The 18,122-nt window shown below is 43.7% G+C and overlaps 1 protein-coding gene across 1 annotated transcript; it reads right to left on the bottom strand.

Annotated features, from left to right (window-relative positions):
- Positions 1-342: 342 nt before the first annotated feature.
- LOC310863316 (intermediate filament protein ON3) lies at positions 343-17,276 on the bottom strand (the record flags this gene model as incomplete). Its single annotated transcript, XM_083771564.1, has 10 exons — positions 343-466; positions 1,366-1,412; positions 3,638-3,714; positions 3,849-3,992; positions 7,186-7,311; positions 9,107-9,271; positions 9,743-9,838; positions 10,103-10,163; positions 10,305-10,513; positions 16,941-17,276. 10 exons carry the CDS (start codon positions 17,274-17,276, stop codon positions 363-365), a joined length of 1,365 nt encoding a protein of 454 aa, XP_083627690.1. The 3' UTR covers positions 343-362.
- Between the last annotated feature and the right edge of the window lie 846 nt (positions 17,277-18,122).

The raw sequence follows: 18,122 nt of genomic DNA on the forward strand, positions 1-18,122 counted from the left end.
CCCCTAAACATATAACCGCACGCGGAATCCACCGGTGAGTCTTATAAACAGCAACGTATGTCGGACTGTTGGTACGTCGTCGGACGTTGGTACGTTGGTACGTCGTATGGCCCCCGACAAGGATGGAGGAAATTAGGAATTTGTATAATGATTAAAACAAAGGGGGACTATTATGTGAAGTCGTGGTCCTGTCCTTATGAGAGAAAAAAAGTATACTATTCCATTGACTAAATGAAATGGGAGAACATTTGCATCTAGATCTATGTCTAATATCTCTGTTTAATTCTACTTAAACCTGCACCATGATACCTTCTGAAACTGTGTGTGTGTGTGTGTGTGTGTGTGTGTGTGTGTGTGTGCTCTCAGTGGAAGCTGAATCTAGAGTGGTCTCGGGTCTCTGTCGTCTTGATCAGCAGCTTAGGAGCCGGAGAGCTGCTGTTACCATGGTAACCATTAGTCTTAGTACCTGGGAGAGAGAGAGAGAGAGAGAGAGAGATCGTAAGTTTTATATTTTAGTCCAATTTTGATGCCACAATTTTTGTAATCCATGTTATCACCCAATGCCGTAGCCAAAGGCTGTAATCCTGGGCGCTACTCTCCTTCTGCCAACCTGGGGAGAGCCCCGAACTGAGCTCATGCATGGGAGTTTCCCCCAGTTGGACGTAGCGCGTGGAAGGGACACGTTTTTCCAACCATAGACATAAAAATGTAGATGGCTCTGGGGTGTGTGCCTCTCCAGAGGAGGCGAGCTTTCCCGAGATTCCTTGCGAAGCATAGCAAAAGCATGCGTCGCAGAAGGGGACGTTCGGTAGGCCAATCAGAGGCAATGTAAATGTTTGTTTTCTCATGCCAATAAAGCTCCTTTGAATTTAATTGATAAGTCCCCGGAAAAGACACGCTGTGATTGGCCAGTAGTCACTTGACTACTGGCAGTCAAACCCAGTAGTCAAACCCAGGACCTTCTAGCTGTGAGGCGACAGTGCTGCCGACTCTGCCAAGATCTACAAACTCACAGTGAGCTTGTAGACCCCCTAGGGGTCCCGGACCCCCTGCTGAAGAGGTATATTGCAACTGTTTATATGATATTTCTAATAGTATTGTATTGTGCGTCATGAATTGTTTCGATGAATTGAGTACTGATGTACCTCAGTGGAAACAAGCCAAAAGGGTTTCTTAAATCCTCTTAGCAGACCTTGTATTGAACTGTACTGTACTTACCTGTGCTTCTTTCTGCAAACTGTTAATAAAGTATTCAATCAATCAATCAATCAATCAATCAACATAGCAGACACTTGTACTACTGTATAAACATGGAAATAGAGGTACAGGAAACAAAGACATTGTACTTACAGCTGTACTACTTACTGTAGCAGTTGACTGGCTGGATGCTGAGGATGGACTGATGTCCCAGTCTAAAAGAACAAAAGAAGTGAGTGGGCGCCCCCTGTATTTATGTCAGACACATGACGTCTTAAGCCCAAACCACACCAAAGGGTCGGGTCGGGACAAAACGTTTTTCTTTTTTTTAAGGTAAACCACACCAATGCAACTCATTGAGATGCATGGCATTGCATTGGTGTGGTTTACCTTAAAAATCGCACCTGTGTGAAGTGAGGGGCGCTAATATATTAAAGTCTAACTCATGTTGATTGGGTGATGTAATGGTGATGTAAAACAAACTGTGCAAACACAAACATCAAACAATTCACAATAAAGAGACAATATGACATAAATGACACATTGTGACGTACATTTTCCCTTCATTGTCAATGCGTTTACAAAACAAACATTGAACTTTAGTTCTTTGAATGTTTAGTTCAAAGACAAACATTAAACCTGTGTATAAGAGGGGCTAGTGCCCCTCAAAAATCGTTTTGTCCCGCCCCCGACCCTTTGGTGTGGTTTGGGCTTTACATGACGTTATAGTGCCCTAAGCAAACATTAAAGTCCATAGACTTGGCTGGCAAACGATTGACGTCATGACTGCTCTAAACAAACTTGGCTTAGCCTCACGTAGCCAGATGAAGCTGCCATAGACCTTATGCAGACCATGGCCATCTTGTATTACGCCATGGGCCAGCTGGTGGCACGGTCTAAACAATAGAATAGAGTCAGTTTGAATGTTTTTGTAAAAGCCCCTTGGGAAGAATCCTAACGCTAAGAAGGACCAGATAATATCCACACAGTGATGTTGTCTGGCTACGTGAGGTGAGACTTATACGAATAAGTTGGCCTTGTGTTTGTTTATTTTTTATTATTTATTTACCCAGGGAAGTAGCTGTGATGCTGGGAAGTAGCACTGCAGTAACTGTAGCATATCACAACCATTAAGATGGTGTTGTGTGCACACACACACACACACACACACACACACACACACACACACACACACACACACACACACACACACACACACACACACACACACACACACACACACACACACACACACACACACACACACACACACACACACACACACACACACACACACACACAATTAACAAGTAATCAGTTGTGATAGATCAGCTCAATTGATGTCCAGCACACATGAAACTCTGTTACTCTCTTGCCTGTAACGGCAAAAACTTGCTCTTTTACACCTCCTACAGAGGCTTTATGTAACTACACCTGTAATTTGTGTTAAGCCCTTTTTCCTCCTCACGTGTGCATTGAAGAGCCTTTGCTTGTACGTTTTCATGCTTTAGTTCCTGCGGTCGCTTCTCGCCCTTAAGGCGTCTTACTGGTATACATAATAATCACCACTATTCTAGTGAATATATACAATATAAGCACCACTATCTATAGTCTCTATAGTCTACATATAATCACCACTCTACTATAGTCTCTATAGTCTATACCAGGGTACCCCAATAGGCGGCCCGCGGGCCATTTGCGGCCCACAGAGCGCCCCCTTGTGGCCCATGAAAGAATAAAAATAAAAAAATGGGGGTCAGTAGCCTATGAATGTCAAACTGGGCATCCTTTTCAAATGGGGTCTTGCCCTGAAAATGAATTTTCAGGGCAAGACCTCGACCTCGCGCGTGCAGACTCGGCCCCCAGCCTGGTACGCTAGTCAAAATATGGCCCTTGAGGAAACTTAATTTGGGAACCCTGGTCTATACAATATAATCACCACTCTCCTAGCCTCTCCAAGCCAGACGAGACAACTATTCACTCAGCTCTGAATTCTTACAGTCAATACTGTAGTGTAGAAGAGCATTGGTTCTCCAACATTTTTGTCTCAGGTCTCTGTAAATATATTTTTATGTCCACGGGGATGCACCGATACATCGGCCACATATTTGCCGGTCAATATCAGTATCGGCAAATAAAACTTTAACCGATGTCAGTAGCTGTATCCGTTGTTGATAAGCATACATTTAGCGTTGGCTATGTTGTTTATCTGCAGCCTAACCAAGGTGTAGACTCTGAACCGTTATTTATCCATAGGCTACTCCAGTTTTAGATGATAAGCTACTCACCATTTTGGTGACAGAGAGATGTGTTTGGGTGTACAAACACATGTGTAAATAGGTAATATACCGGGGTATTCCAAATCTGCCGAGGGCAATACTTATTTTTTGCAATGACAGATTAGTCTAGTCTAGTTAGTTCGCTCCTCCTCTCCTCTCACCTGTCCTCCTCCCCTTCCAGCAGCTTCCTGTAGGTGGCGATCTCAATGTCCAGAGCCAGCTTCACGTTCATCAGTTCCTGGAGTAGGAGGAGGGGGGGGGGGGGGGGGGGGGGGGTAGAAGAAGATTGAGAGTTCATTCATCACCATTTGATTTAATATGCCTGAACAGTCTGTCTGTCTGTCTGTCTGTCTGTCAGTCAGTCAGTCATACCTGGTACTCTCGTAGCTGTCTTGCCATGTCCTGCTTGGCTCTCTGCAGAGCATCATCCAGGTCTCTGGTCCTGGCTCTGGCCTCCTTCACCGCCAGCTCTCCTCTCTCCTCTGACTCCGCCAGCTGGTTCTCCAGGTTCCCACGCTGTGGAAGTACGTTATAGACTTCATAAAAAAGGTTCCCACGTTGTGGAGGAATGTTAGAGCAGTGGTTCCAAACTTTTTCCGTGCTACAAACGCATTCCGTGCTCATACGGACATACACACAAAGCTGTGCACAGGGGGGGCTAGCGCCACTAAAAAAATAAATAACTAGAAAAAGTGCCCTTCTGGGTACAGGTCTCCACCAGGATAGGAATGTAGGACATTGCAGCTTGCCTTCATCTGGTGGTTGGATAAAAGGGCAACAAAAGTAAATTAGAGGTAAAAACACTTTTCGGCCAGTTATAGCGCCACCTTGAGGCTGAGTTGAAATTGTTCATGTGGCATTTCTTCCTCGGCCTAGTGGGAATGTGCGTGCACAATTTCACGGAAATCACGCGATGTGTTCATGATTTGCAGCATTTTGTTTGAAACTGAGCACTCCTGTGAACTTTGGAAGCCAATCTTAACCAATCAGGATGGAGTCTGAGAAATCTGAAAGACCCGTTTCGTTGAATGGCTCTAGAGAGACTGTGTACCAATTTGCGCGATGTTTGGACAAAATCTGTAGGTGTACTGTGCAAAAACTTGTTTTGCACAAAGCGGCCTCCTGGTGGCGCTATAACAGGCCGTTCTGGAAATTTTGGGGCAGAGGTTCATCGTTGGCATCCAGGGAGTGTGTGTGCAAAATTTGGCATCGACCGGGTTGTTTTGCACAAAGCGGCCTCCTGGTGGCGCTATAACAGGTCGTTCTGGAAATTCTGGGGCAGAGGTTCATCGTTGGCATCCAGGGAGTGTGTGTGCAAAATTTGGCATCGACCGGGTTAACGGTGCCGGAGATTAGCTGCTCACGGACACACACACGGACGGACACACGGACGGACGGACGGAGTGCAAAACATACTCTCCCCCCATGTCTTCGGCCTGGTGGAGACAAAAAGAAGCTAAAAGTGCAAAGTGTCTATTATGAAAAAACACGGCGAAGAAGCTGTTGAAGAAGCTTTCTGCTTCTACGGGCCAACGGCTTGGAATAAACTCCCATTACGCCTAAGACAGGCAACCTCTGTAGGTAGCTTTATAGGACAGCTCAAGAAATACCTAAAGTATTTCTTCACTCTTGCTTTTAGTCAGACCCGTTCAAGTGAATGGCTTACACTAGAGGTCCCATCTGTACAGTCTGAACTGTCTTACACTAGAGGTCCCATCTGTACAGTCTGAACTGTCTTACACTAGAGGTCCCATCTGTACAGTATGAACTGTCTTACACTAGAGGTCCCATCTGTACAGTATGAACTGTCTTACACTAGAGGTCCCATCTGTACAGTCTGAACTGTCTTACACTAGAGGTCCCATCTGTACAGTCTGAACTGTCTTACACTAGAGGTCCCATCTGTACAGTCTGAACTGTCTTACACTAGAGGTCCCATCTGTACAGTCTGAACTGTCTTACACTAGAGGTCCCATCTGTACAGTCTGAACTGTCTTACACTAGAGGTCCCATCTGTACAGTCTGAACTGTCTTACACTAGAGGTCCCATCTGTACAGTCTGAACTGTCTTACACTAGAGGTCCCATCTGTACAGTCTGAACTGTCTTACACTAGAGGTCCCATCTGTACAGTATGAACTGTCTTACACTAGAGGTCCCATCTGTACAGTATGAACTGTCTTACACTAGAGGTCCCATCTGTACAGTCTGAACTGTCTTACACTAGAGGTCCCATCTGTACAGTCTGAACTGTCTTACACTAGAGGTCCCATCTGTACAGTATGAACTGTCTTACACTAGAGGTCCCATCTGTACAGTATGAACTGTCTTACACTAGAGGTCCCATCTGTACAGTCTGAACTGTCTTACACTAGAGGTCCCATCTGTACAGTATGAACTGTCTTACACTAGAGGTCCCATCTGTACAGTCTGAACTGTCTTACACTAGAGGTCCCATCTGTACAGTATGAACTGTCTTACACTAGAGGTCCCATCTGTACAGTATGAACTGTCTTACACTAGAGGTCCCATCTGTACAGTCTGAACTGTCTTACACTAGAGGTCCCATCTGTACAGTCTGAACTGTCTTACACTAGAGGTCCCATCTGTACAGTCTGAACTGTCTTACACTAGAGGTCCCATCTGTACAGTCTGAACTGTCTTACACTAGAGGTCCCATCTGTACAGTCTGAACTGTCTTACACTAGAGGTCCCATCTGTACAGTCTGAACTGTCTTACACTAGAGGTCCCATCTGTACAGTCTGAACTGTCTTACACTAGAGGTCCCATCTGTACAGTCTGAACTGTCTTACACTAGAGGTCCCATCTGTACAGTATGAACTGGGAAAATCTGCTTTCTGCTTCGATGCCCCTACTTCATAGAACACTCTACAACAAACACTGAAAATTGGTACCCCAATATCATATGGACAATTGAATAACCTGCTTCTGAACCTCCCTTCCTCAATATGTAACTTGTGTTTTGTTTCACTGCCTGTATATTATGTTTCTATGCCTTACGTGTAGATTTGATTTGTGTTTTATATCCGTCTTAAATTGTTTTATATATATATATGTGATCTCGTCAGCATTGCAAATGAGGGAGAACCTCAATGCTCTTTTCGAGAATAAACAAAGGTTTCAATATAGTCCAGTGTTTTTAATCTCCGTGTTATTCATGTACTCACTGTTCTGCCTGATTCGCTGACTTGTTTTGGCTGTTATTTTAAAGTTGTTCTATGTGCTTTTATATTATTTTAATGTTACTTGCTGTTTGTTTCTCGTCGCCGTCAGTTGATTCTTGATATCCATATGAGACAAACCGGTAGAATCATTTGTTCATTTTTCGATCACTTTATATTCTTATTTGAAGCGATATAAGAAATGTGGGGAATTCAGAATGGGGGGTAAACACGCGACCCAGTTAGGATGTGTACATTCAGACTTTGGTGTTTTGAATAACTTTTTGACTCACAGAACATCGGTTGAGGGTCATACAATGCGAACTGAGCTAATTGTGTGTGTGTGTGTGTGTGTGTGTGTGTGTGTGTGTGTGTGTGTGTGTGTGTGCGTGAGACACAGAGTGAGTGAGAGAGAGAGAGGGAGACACAGAGTGAGTGAGTGTGTGTGTGTGTGTGTGTGTGTGTGTGTGTGTGTGTGTGTGTGTGTGTGTGTGTGTGTGTGTGTGTGTGTGTGTGTGTGTACGTACATGTGCTTTGACAGAATCAATCTCACTCTGAATTCTGCTGATCAGCCTGGAGACCTCAGCGATCTCTACCTTGGCCATGCGCAGCTCGTCTCCAAACTGACTGGCCTGCACCGCCATCTGGTCAAACTGCACGCACGCACGCACGCACGCACGCACGCACGCACACACACACACACACACACACACACACACACACACACACACACACACACACACACACACACACACACACACACACACACACACACACACACACACACACACACACACACACACACACACACACACACACACACACAGGAGACTGTGAATTATTACAGACACTGAACAGAATGTAGTCAATGTCTGATCAGCTCCCGGCTTGGGCATTCCTGCAATCTGCAGGCCTGCAATCACAAGTGATTTATGGACATTACTGAGGCTTCCAAATATGAACATATACATACAACAGCATACATTTGTAACCAAGCTGTAGCCTATATGAACACAAGCACTATATACATTTGTAACCAAGCTGTAGCCTATAATATATGAACACAAGCACTATATACATTTGAAACAAAGCTGTATAGCCTATAATAAATATGAACACAAGCAGTTTGCATTTGTGACCGACCAAGCTGTAGCACCCTTAATACGTTAAGCACCGTGGTAAGGAATGCCTCTTCCAGACTGTGGTCAAATGTACATTATGCCACTTCCAAAATGTTCACTTCTCTAATCTCTACTGTCCTGCATCAACAACAACATCTGGTGTATATTAGCTGTGACGTCTGAAAAGGAATCATTTTCATTATTGGGCAACACTTGAATTAGCAACTGTGAGAGAATTTATGTATACATTCAGAATATGTGACAGAGTTTCAGTAACTGGGTTGTGGTCATATAATGCAGACAATGAGGAGGAAATGTATTAGGGAAAACATTGAGTCTGGTCAACATGGAAGGACCTGTAATCTGGCTTTGACTGTAAAGCAGCAGGAAGGCAAGCTAGCTTTCCTTGTAGTTTTAAACCAGTCCATTGTTGCTGTTGTTGTTTTTGCAGTCGTAACATTACGAGGTGGCTCAGTGCATTGGTTGATAAATTATGTTCTACATTGTTAACTGAGATCATACAGTTTGGTAATAATGTCCTCAGAAACTGCGACAGTTTCAGCGTCAGGTCAAACCTATAGCTCAGGGATACCTCAGTTCTCACACAGAGGTCATTGAGGTCAGGCCAATCTGACGACAACCCAAACCCATTTAAAACACATCTCATGCCAGGTCTCAATTAATTAATTATTTCGCCCCTGCCAATGCCTGCCATTCTGAGTAGATTTGCTTGAGGCAAGAATTACCCCAGGTCTGTGAACCAAAGCGCTCCAGTTCGATCTCTATCCTTCTTTATCCCATTCTATACGGGAAACCCATTTTGGTGTTAGCATTATGATATGCTTTAGCTATTGAAAAATAGCAGATCTACAAGCTCATCACCGAGTGGCGCGCTACGAGCTTGTAGGTCTGCTATTTTTTTTTTAATCGAAGAGCGACTGACGTAGAAGACATTTTTTTTAATCTGATCTCGGGTCAGAATGAAAACTGTCAGGATGTAGAAGACATTTTTTGAATCTGATCTCGGGTCAGAATGAAAACTGTCAGGATGTAGAAGACATTTTTTAGAATCTGATCTCGGGTCAGAATGAAAACTGTCAGGATGTAGAAGACATTTTTAGAATCTGATCTCGGGTCAGAATGGGTTATACTCTATGTTCTGAACCCTCTGAAGGAAGCTTGGCCTCTCTTGCCAAGGGCACTTTACGCCGTTTCATGTCTGGAAACAGAAGCTCTAGAAGTTCCCTGACAGTCTTGTTTAAGTCATCGTTGTTTATCATGTTTATCAAGTGAGGGAAGTCAGAGTCACAGGGGTCACCCACTGTACCTTGGTCTTGTACCAGTTCTCGGCCTCGTCTCGGCTGCGAGCAGCGATGTCTTCATACTGAGCTTTGACTTCAGCAACGATCTGCTCCATGTTCAGACTCCTGCTGTTGTCCATCTGCACCACCACCGAGGTGTCCCTGATGCTCGACTGAAGCTCTCTCAGCTCCTAGAATATTAATAATAATAATAACAATAATAATAACATTAACTAGAAATGCACTCTGTCGAGATGCCAACTTGTGCCTTGCACACATGTATGTCTGCTGATTCAAGCTAAATATCAATGCATTGCTTATGTAGGCTACTGCTCAAACGCGTAACCTGAATGTTGAACTGAAATCCTCGTGCACGTGCATGGCTCTAAAGTAAACTAGAATTAAATGTTGTATAGCTCTAATCTGATTCAATGTTAAAATGCATAATATAATCTCATTAACTGTCTTGATATGTGCTTGTTCTTGTCTACCCAATTACCCATGATTACCCTCGATTTTGCTTAGCATGCTACTTCAACAAAAGCAGAGCAGAGCCTTTAACGCCAAGTTTAACTGTATTCCATTTTTTGTTGCAACTTGAGTGTCTGAATAATAATAATAATAATAATAATAATAATAATGAGGGTAATAATAATAATAACCTCTTCATAGATGTTTCGTAGGAAGTTAATCTCGTCAGTCAGAGCTCCCACTTTGTCCTCCAGATCAGCCTTCACTAGGTAAGCTGAGTCCACGTCCTGAATGCACGCACACGCACACACACGCACACACACACACACACACACACACACACACACACACACACACACACACACACACACACACACACACACACACACACACACACACACACACACACACACACACACACACACACACACACACACACACACACACGTCACACAGTGTGTTGAAGTTAGGTCAGAGATTAAACACTGTAGTGAACTCAATGAAGGGGTGGAAACAAGAGACAGAGAGTGTGCGTGCGTGCGTGACCTCACCTTCTTCAGGATAACAAAGTCATTCTCCAGGTTGTTTCTTCTGTTGATGTCATCCTCGTACCTGACAGAGGACGAGAGGTTTATATAGGGTTAATATGATGATGTCATCCTCGTAGAGAGGAGGTTACCGTTTTAATATGATGATGTCATCCTTGTATACTACTACTACTACTACTACTACTAATAATAATAATCATCGTACTTGTGTTTAAAGTCCTCCACCAGGCCCTGCATGTTTCGCAGCTCTCCGTCCAGCTTGGTCTTGTCATTGTTGACCAGGTCCATCTGTCTCCTCAGCCCTGCCAGGTAGGACTCAAACAGAGGCTCTATGTTGGAGCGACTCACCGTCTGACCCTGGAGGAGGTCCAGCTTCGTCTCCAGCATCTTGTTCTGCTGCTCCAGGAACCGAACCTGAGACACACACACACACACACACACACACACACACACACACACACACACACACACACACACACACACACACACACACACACACACACACACACACACACACACACACACACACACACACACACACACACACACACACACACACACACACACACACACACACACACACACACACACCCAGAGGAGAGGTGGGTTTAAAAGAACGGAACCCCTGTTGGTGTTTTACCCCTCAGGATTAGGCTGCAATCACGCAGCCCCGTTCGGCAAAGAACGACTTATGTTACATATTTCGTGTAATGTTACGCATGTTTTGGAAAAGGTTTTAATTAAATCAATAGCCAAAAATGATGCATATATCCACACATTTTACAGGCATGTAACGATTCACTCAACTCACGATACGATTCAAATGCGCTTTGAGGTTTTGTTTAAACAAAAAAAACATTTTCCCGGCAAGTTTTATTATTTCTTTCGTATTACTTCTCTTACAAAGATCTTGTATTTTCTTCTCTTTTTCACGACGTGCTTTTATCACAATTCAAATTAGCAATTTAATCACATTTTCCATTTTCCAATTCATGACATGCACAGTCTCTGTATCAGAATGGACCTCTCAGTCAGTCCTTGGCTCTCCTCCTCAGCCTGTACTAGGCCATCAGTACAGCTTGTATTTCCAGCCTGTAGCCAGGAGGGCTCTCTCTGTCCATGATGTGTGTTCTCACTCTGACACAAAGAGCTGTGTTCTGTTCCGTTGTGTTGTGTTCTCTCAGGCCATTAATCTCCCCCGGGGCCGGGCCGGGCCGCCCGGCTCGCCTTCAGCTTACATTACAACCCTAATCATGTCATAATGGGCTGGAAAATGGAACACATGGATTGACTGTCATCATAATGACCCATTTTAACTTTTAAAATTATCGTAACTGCCGGGTGCAAAAAAGCGCACGCTTTCGTTCATTTCCGACATTTGTTGGTTCACTCACTGTGGCTTGTTATTATGTTTGTCCTCTAACTACAGTTAGCTCATAACATTGGCTTCTGTTATGTATGGGCTGTGTTCCGAGTATGGGTTTTTATGCCGTTCAGACCATCATTGGCTTAGGAGACAGCCAATCGTGACTAGGTCGTCGCTAAAGTTGTCTTCACAGCCGTAATGTAATAAATGCAAAAAAGAAAAAAAATCCTTCTTCACACACAAAGCCACGTGGTCAGACTAAAGGGATGTCGGACGCGGAATAGAGGATATGCGTGTGACATCATCATACCCGAAAGTTATGCGGGAACACCTACTGAGTGGCAAAAAACTACTTTCTGGCCTTGACAGCCCATACCATAGATATTTGTCTCCACCAGGCCGAAGGCATGTGGGGAGAGTATGTTTTGCACTCCGTCCGTCCGCGTGTCCGTCCGTGTGTCCGTCCGTCCGTGTGTCCGTCCGTCCGTGTGTCCGTCCGTCCGTGTGTCCGTGAACAGCTAATCTCGGCCACCGTTAACCCGGTCGATGCCATATTTTGCACACACACTCCCTGGATGCCAACGATGAACCTCTGCCCCAAACTTTCCAGAACGGCCTGTTATAGCGCCACCAGGAGGCCGCTTTGTGCAAAACAAGTTTTTGCACAGTACACCTACAGATTCTGTCCAAACATCACGCAAATTGGTACACAGTCTCTCTAGAGCCATTCAACGAAACGGGTCTTTCAGATTTATCAGACTCCATCCTGATTGGTTAAGATTGGCTTCCAAAGTTCACAGGAGTGCTCAGTTTCAAACAAAATGCTGCAAATCATGAACACATCGCGTGATTTCCGTGAAATTGTGCACCCACATTCCCACTAGGCCGAGGACGAAATGCCACATGAACAATTTCAACTCAGCCTCAAGGTGGCGCTATAACTGGCCGAAAAGTGTTTTTACCTCTAACTGCACGGATCTGTGGATAACCTGGTGGAGACCTGTGCCCGGAAGGGCACTTTTTCTAGTAATATATAAATGCCTCATTTGTCGCTGCACTTTCTATGGATACACCTGTCTCCAATGGGAGGAGGAAGTGCTGCTGGGAAAGAGGGAGTCCCACCTCTGATTGGCCTACCGAACGTCCCCTTCCGTTCTTCCGCTAGGAAGAACGGAAGGAATCTGGGGAAAGGTTGCCAATACAATCAATCACGCATCGCCATCGCCTCCCGTTGCCTCCATGTCGCCTCCCGTTGAGATACAGTCTTACAGACGCCCCAGAGCCGGAAGAGGCGTCTACCTTTATACTGTATGTCTATGGCCCATACATCCAAACAGAAAGGTCCTATCTGATTGACAGCCCATACATCCAAACAGAAAGGTCCTATCTGATTGACAGCCCATACTGTACATCCAAACAGAAAGGTCCTATCTGATTGACAGCCCATACATCCAAACAGAAAGGTCCTATCTGATTGACAGCCCATACATCCAAACAGAAAGGTCCTATCTGATTGACAGCCCATACATCCAAACAAAAAAGTCCTATCTGATTGACAGCCCATACATCCAAACAGGAAAGTCCTATCTGATTGACAGCCCATACATCCAAACAGGAAAGTCCTATCTGATTGACAGCCCATACATCCAAACAGAAAGGTCCTATCTGATTGACAGCCCATACATCCAAACAGAAAAGTCCTATCTGATTGACAGCCCATACATCCAAACAGAAAAGTCCTATCTGATTGACAGCCCATACATCCAAACAGGAAGAAAAATCTAATTGCATTAAACCACGTTAAACTGGGTACAGGCTTTATTTCCGACACTATTATTGGTCCGACCGACAACGTACCTCAAACCCTAACCTAACCATAACCGCAAGCACGGGAGCAGCACATGTTCGACCGCTAGTCCGACCGTTGTTCCCGCATGTCGGACTAATTCTGTCGGAATTACCATCGGATCCCCATGCGCGTACCCTCTATAATGGGGCAGTCCCCGTCAACCTGCCAGGTGGAACTACTTGGTGGCTAACAAACAACCCAACCTGCCAGGTGGAACTACAGCAGCAATTACTGCCAGGAGGAGTGAAATACATAACCTTGTTGTCGGGCAGAAACCCCTTATCACCATATTCCAACTTCAAACTACTTTTGTTTTTTCCTAAATGAATGCCCTACTTGACCATACTACAGCGTCGTACAAAATAGCAAGTCACGCCGCGTTTCGAGCTTGTGGATCTGCAACTTTTTATGCTTTTGAATTTGAATCCTGAAAAGTTAACGGTTTTGGACATATGAGGTTTCCACCTGACAACAGACATTTAAAACCAAACCGGCCACTTCAGGTATAAGAACAGGAATAGCTCTCAGTCATATGATAATAACAGCTGAGGTAAATAAAGAGAGAATGAACAGCTGACCTAGATGGAAAATAAAATAGGTTGCCCCGCGCCTCGCAGCCAAAGACAACGCAACAATGGCTGTGTTGTTGTGTGGGTGTGGCGTTCAGGCGAGGTCGTCAGCCGTGACCTTCTCATTCACAGTCACATCTCACAGGGGTCAGCAGTAGCACTTTCAAACATAATGGTTGGGAGAAGAAAGAGGTTTTCAAGTAGGTCCAGAAAGATATACTAGTGTTGTTGTTTGTTGTTTGAAAGCTACAAAAACATGTTTCCTGTGTGAAACAGTATAGCTGACACGGAGCATGTTCTTTTGGATATGAGGTGAAAGGTTTTGTTGCAATGTTAACTTTAGTAGTGTCTTGCTTTACACTACTCAAGATGAGGGTCCCAAATTAGTATTTATTGTTATTATTATTATTAATATTAATTTTATTATTTATTTTTGGGGGGATGGGTTCCCAGATGATTCAATTAATTTATGTGAAACATTGTTTTAGCTCACTCAATAGTAAACAAACCAACATACAGTATAAGTGTGTATACAGGCCCAGGTATCTGTAACATTTCTAAAGTTACAATGTAAAGACCTTTTTAATTCCAATTTGGCCAAATATGATGAAATATTACATAAGAGAGAGGCAGTGTGAGGCGTTGTGAGCTTGTACATTGGCTATTTTCACAATATGTATCTGTGTGGAACCGAGTCAAACTATACGTATATATACTATACGATCGAGTCAAACCATCATATATCTGATCGGGATCATGCTGACAAAATAAATGCATGCTCAAATAAACAACTACCGGTACACCAAATAACCAACCCTTTAGAAACAAACTCAAATAAGCAACTACACTTTAGAAACAAGCCCAAATAAGCAACTACACTTTAGAAACAAGACCAAATAAACAACTACACTTAACCAACATTTAGAAACAAGTTAAAAAAAAACAATTAACTATACACTTTAGAAAAAAGACCAAATAAACAACTAAACTTTAGAAACAAGACCAAATAAACAACCACACTTTAGAAACAAGTCCAAATAAACAACTAAACTTTAGAAACAAGATCAAATAAACAACCACACTTTAGAAACAAGTCCAAATAAACAACTACACTGTGGCTCATGGGGAGAGATGGGAAAACGGTGAGGTTCCCAGTTCGAACCCGGGCTCCCCCAGAGTTACTGTCGAAGTGTCCTTGAGCAAGACTCTGAACCCCTAATTGCTCCTGATGTGCAGGTTGGAGTCTTGCATGGTTTCCTCCGCCATCGGTGTATGAATGTGTGAATGTAAAGCACAATATATGCAAAGTGCTTTGAATATACACTATAATTTTTTTTAACAAAATGTCACTTTCACCACCTTCAACGTTGAATCTTTTTTTTTTGGTTTTGTTTAGCAGTGATCTAGACCAGGCCTGGGCAACCTTTAGGCACGGGTTCCAACATTGGCACAGTGGAGGGCGATCACTGGCATACGTGTGAGAAAGAGGATTACAATTAACTATTCCAAAACATTTAGTCCGTTGAATGAAGACCCCTTACATCTAGTATACAAATTAGATCCTGCACATAATTATATTCATTCAAACTCCTAACTCTGACTGGGGACTGTCTGGGAGGGAGCCTTGGAGATATACTGTAGTCTGTTTAAGTCTAATGATCATTATTACACCTTAAAGACAAACATAAAGGTTGTTTTGTATATAGCTCATGGACAATCAAAATCAGTTGGAAATATTTAATTCCGATGTGGCGTTCATGTCATAAGTGTTGACATGACATCGACGCTGGGTCGGAGATGTGATGGCACACCTAAAACTTGAGAAGCTCAAATATTCTACCAGGGGCTCCGCCCAGAAATTCTATAAGGTCTGGCAGCCAACAAAAAGTCCCGGCTGAGGAATGTTCAGGTGTAGGACAGCTGTCTAATAGTTTAATTATTCTTGTATGGCAAGTGACGATCTGTTTGAGAACATTGTAATGTAATGCAATATGATATAACCTTATTACCTTTATATTTTACTTTAGTTCATTGTCTGTTTTGGTCCTGTATTTCAGTCTTTTTATTTACTTAGTTTTCTTAATGTATTGTATGCTTATGTGTAGTCTAGTGGTGTATATATGTATGTTGGTATGTTTTGTTGTGTGTAAAAAAAATTTGTTGTGTGTAAAAAAAACAATACAAACTATTTAATAATAATAATAAGTGTTGACATGGCACACTGACTATCAATTAAATTAAAACATGGCACTTCATATCAAAAAGGTATAGCAGAGGCTGTGTGACTCCGGGCCGTGCAGTGGAACCATTTATATGTAGCAGAGAGGCTGTGTGACTCCGGTCCGTGTTTTATATGTAGCAGAGAGGCTGTGTGACTCCGGTCCGTGCAGTGGATCCGTGGCGATGTGGGGAGCAGTACAAACAATAGCTCTTTTGTGAGAGTTGTCAGCGACTCCGTGAGAAAGCAGAGTCCGTCCCCGGAGCACGGAGGGTATCAGTGACCAAAATATTATCACACATAATGCCCTCTGTGTGTCTCGTTGAGCGACGTCACAAAAGATGTATTTGAAAGTCATAGTTCAACAACACACATCATCTGTACGTTAATTGCTGCCCAAACGGAAATAACATGCACCATTAAAGTATGAATTTCAGATTGTGTTGCCTGCCGTTTAAATCATTTAGAATAATGCTGTGTCAACACTTTCCCCTGTATCTATCTCTCTCTCACGCACACACACGCACAAGGGGATCCACGCTATTTTCGTGCTCGGACACAGCCAGCCAGGGAACCAGGGTCACAGCCAGAGACACACAAAGTTCCCTATGAGTGGTTGCACCACTCAAAAAACAATAAAAAAAACAAAGAAAATGTTTAAATCTGTCACCATAGGATTATCTGTTGTTGATAATACTAAAAACAATAATAGTATTAATAATCAATAATATTCTAATAACAAATATAATAATAATAATAATAATAAAAAGAAAAAAAAATATTGTCGATGAAAGTAGCGAAGGGTTTTTGATAATAATAATAATAGTAATAACAAGAACCTTGTCGATGAAGGTAGCAAAGCGGTTGTTGAGGCTCTTCATCTGCTCCTTCTCGTGGGTGCGCGACATCGACAAGTTGGGGTCGATCTCCAGGTTGAGCGGCGCCAGCAGGCTCTTGTTGACGGACAGCGATGCCAGCGAGGAGCCCAGGCCTCCTCCTCCCAGGCCGTGGTGCCCATTGGTGCCCGCGTACAGCGAGCTGCTGCTGAGCGACGCTCCGCTGAAGCCCCCAAAACCTCCGCTTCGGGGGCTCAGCCTGTGAGCGCCGCCCCCTCCGCCGGGGCTGCTACGCACAGAGCTGCTGGAGCTGATCCGCTTGGAGCGACTCAGACTCATGGTGGAGAGTTGTCGTGTGAGTCGAAAGAAAGTACACGACAAATGTTTTAAGACCAGAGAAGGAATGAAAGCGATGCTAAAATAGCTGTAAACGGAGAGTGAGTGAGTGAGTGGACAAAGATTAGCAGGATAGAATGAAACACAGTGCAGTGAAGAGACTAGAGACAACCACAGAAGAAAAGGCTTCAGGTGGTCTCAGGTGATACCGTAGTACGTGACTCGTTATTTAAAGCCGCTGTCTGGTGGGCGGATCCCGAGGCAGGACAGCTAGGACAGGAGTCGGATGGCAGCCCCATTGTTGTGTCGACACTGATATTGTAGGTGTTGCAGGGTGACTTTTTGTGTATATGTGTGTGAGTGAGTGAGTGAGCACGCAAGACAGTGAGATTCCTGTGTGTATTTGAGAGTCAGTAGTTCTAAAAAGAATAAAAGCTCTGAGCTGTAATAGAAACAATTACAATTTACAATTGTAGTGTTCAATCACACTTTGCAGATATGGGGGTGCCAGATATGGGGGAGACATGTGAGAATGTTGGCTGGTTGAAGACCAAGCGTGCTGCAACATCCTTACTAGGTATTGTCTTTTTTAAATTAACTGCCATCTCATTTCTGGTGATGCTCAGCTCCACCTGACGATCAGTTACTGGCCAAATTTCAATACCAAAATCTCGGCCACTCGCTCATTCACACTCGGTTGCATTCCGGCCAGGTGGGCCTTCCTCAAAGGACGTCAGAGGTAATAAAACATGTGAAAAGAAATGTGTTGTTGTGCTGGCATTTCCTTCTTTCAATTTCGTATTTTTGAGCCTTGCACCTACAAGAATATACTCTTCCCGTGTTGTGGGT

The sequence above is a fragment of the Protomyctophum parallelum genome, assembly GCF_964188405.1.
Source record: "Protomyctophum parallelum genome assembly, chromosome: 8".
Taxonomy (NCBI): domain Eukaryota; kingdom Metazoa; phylum Chordata; class Actinopteri; order Myctophiformes; family Myctophidae; genus Protomyctophum; species Protomyctophum parallelum.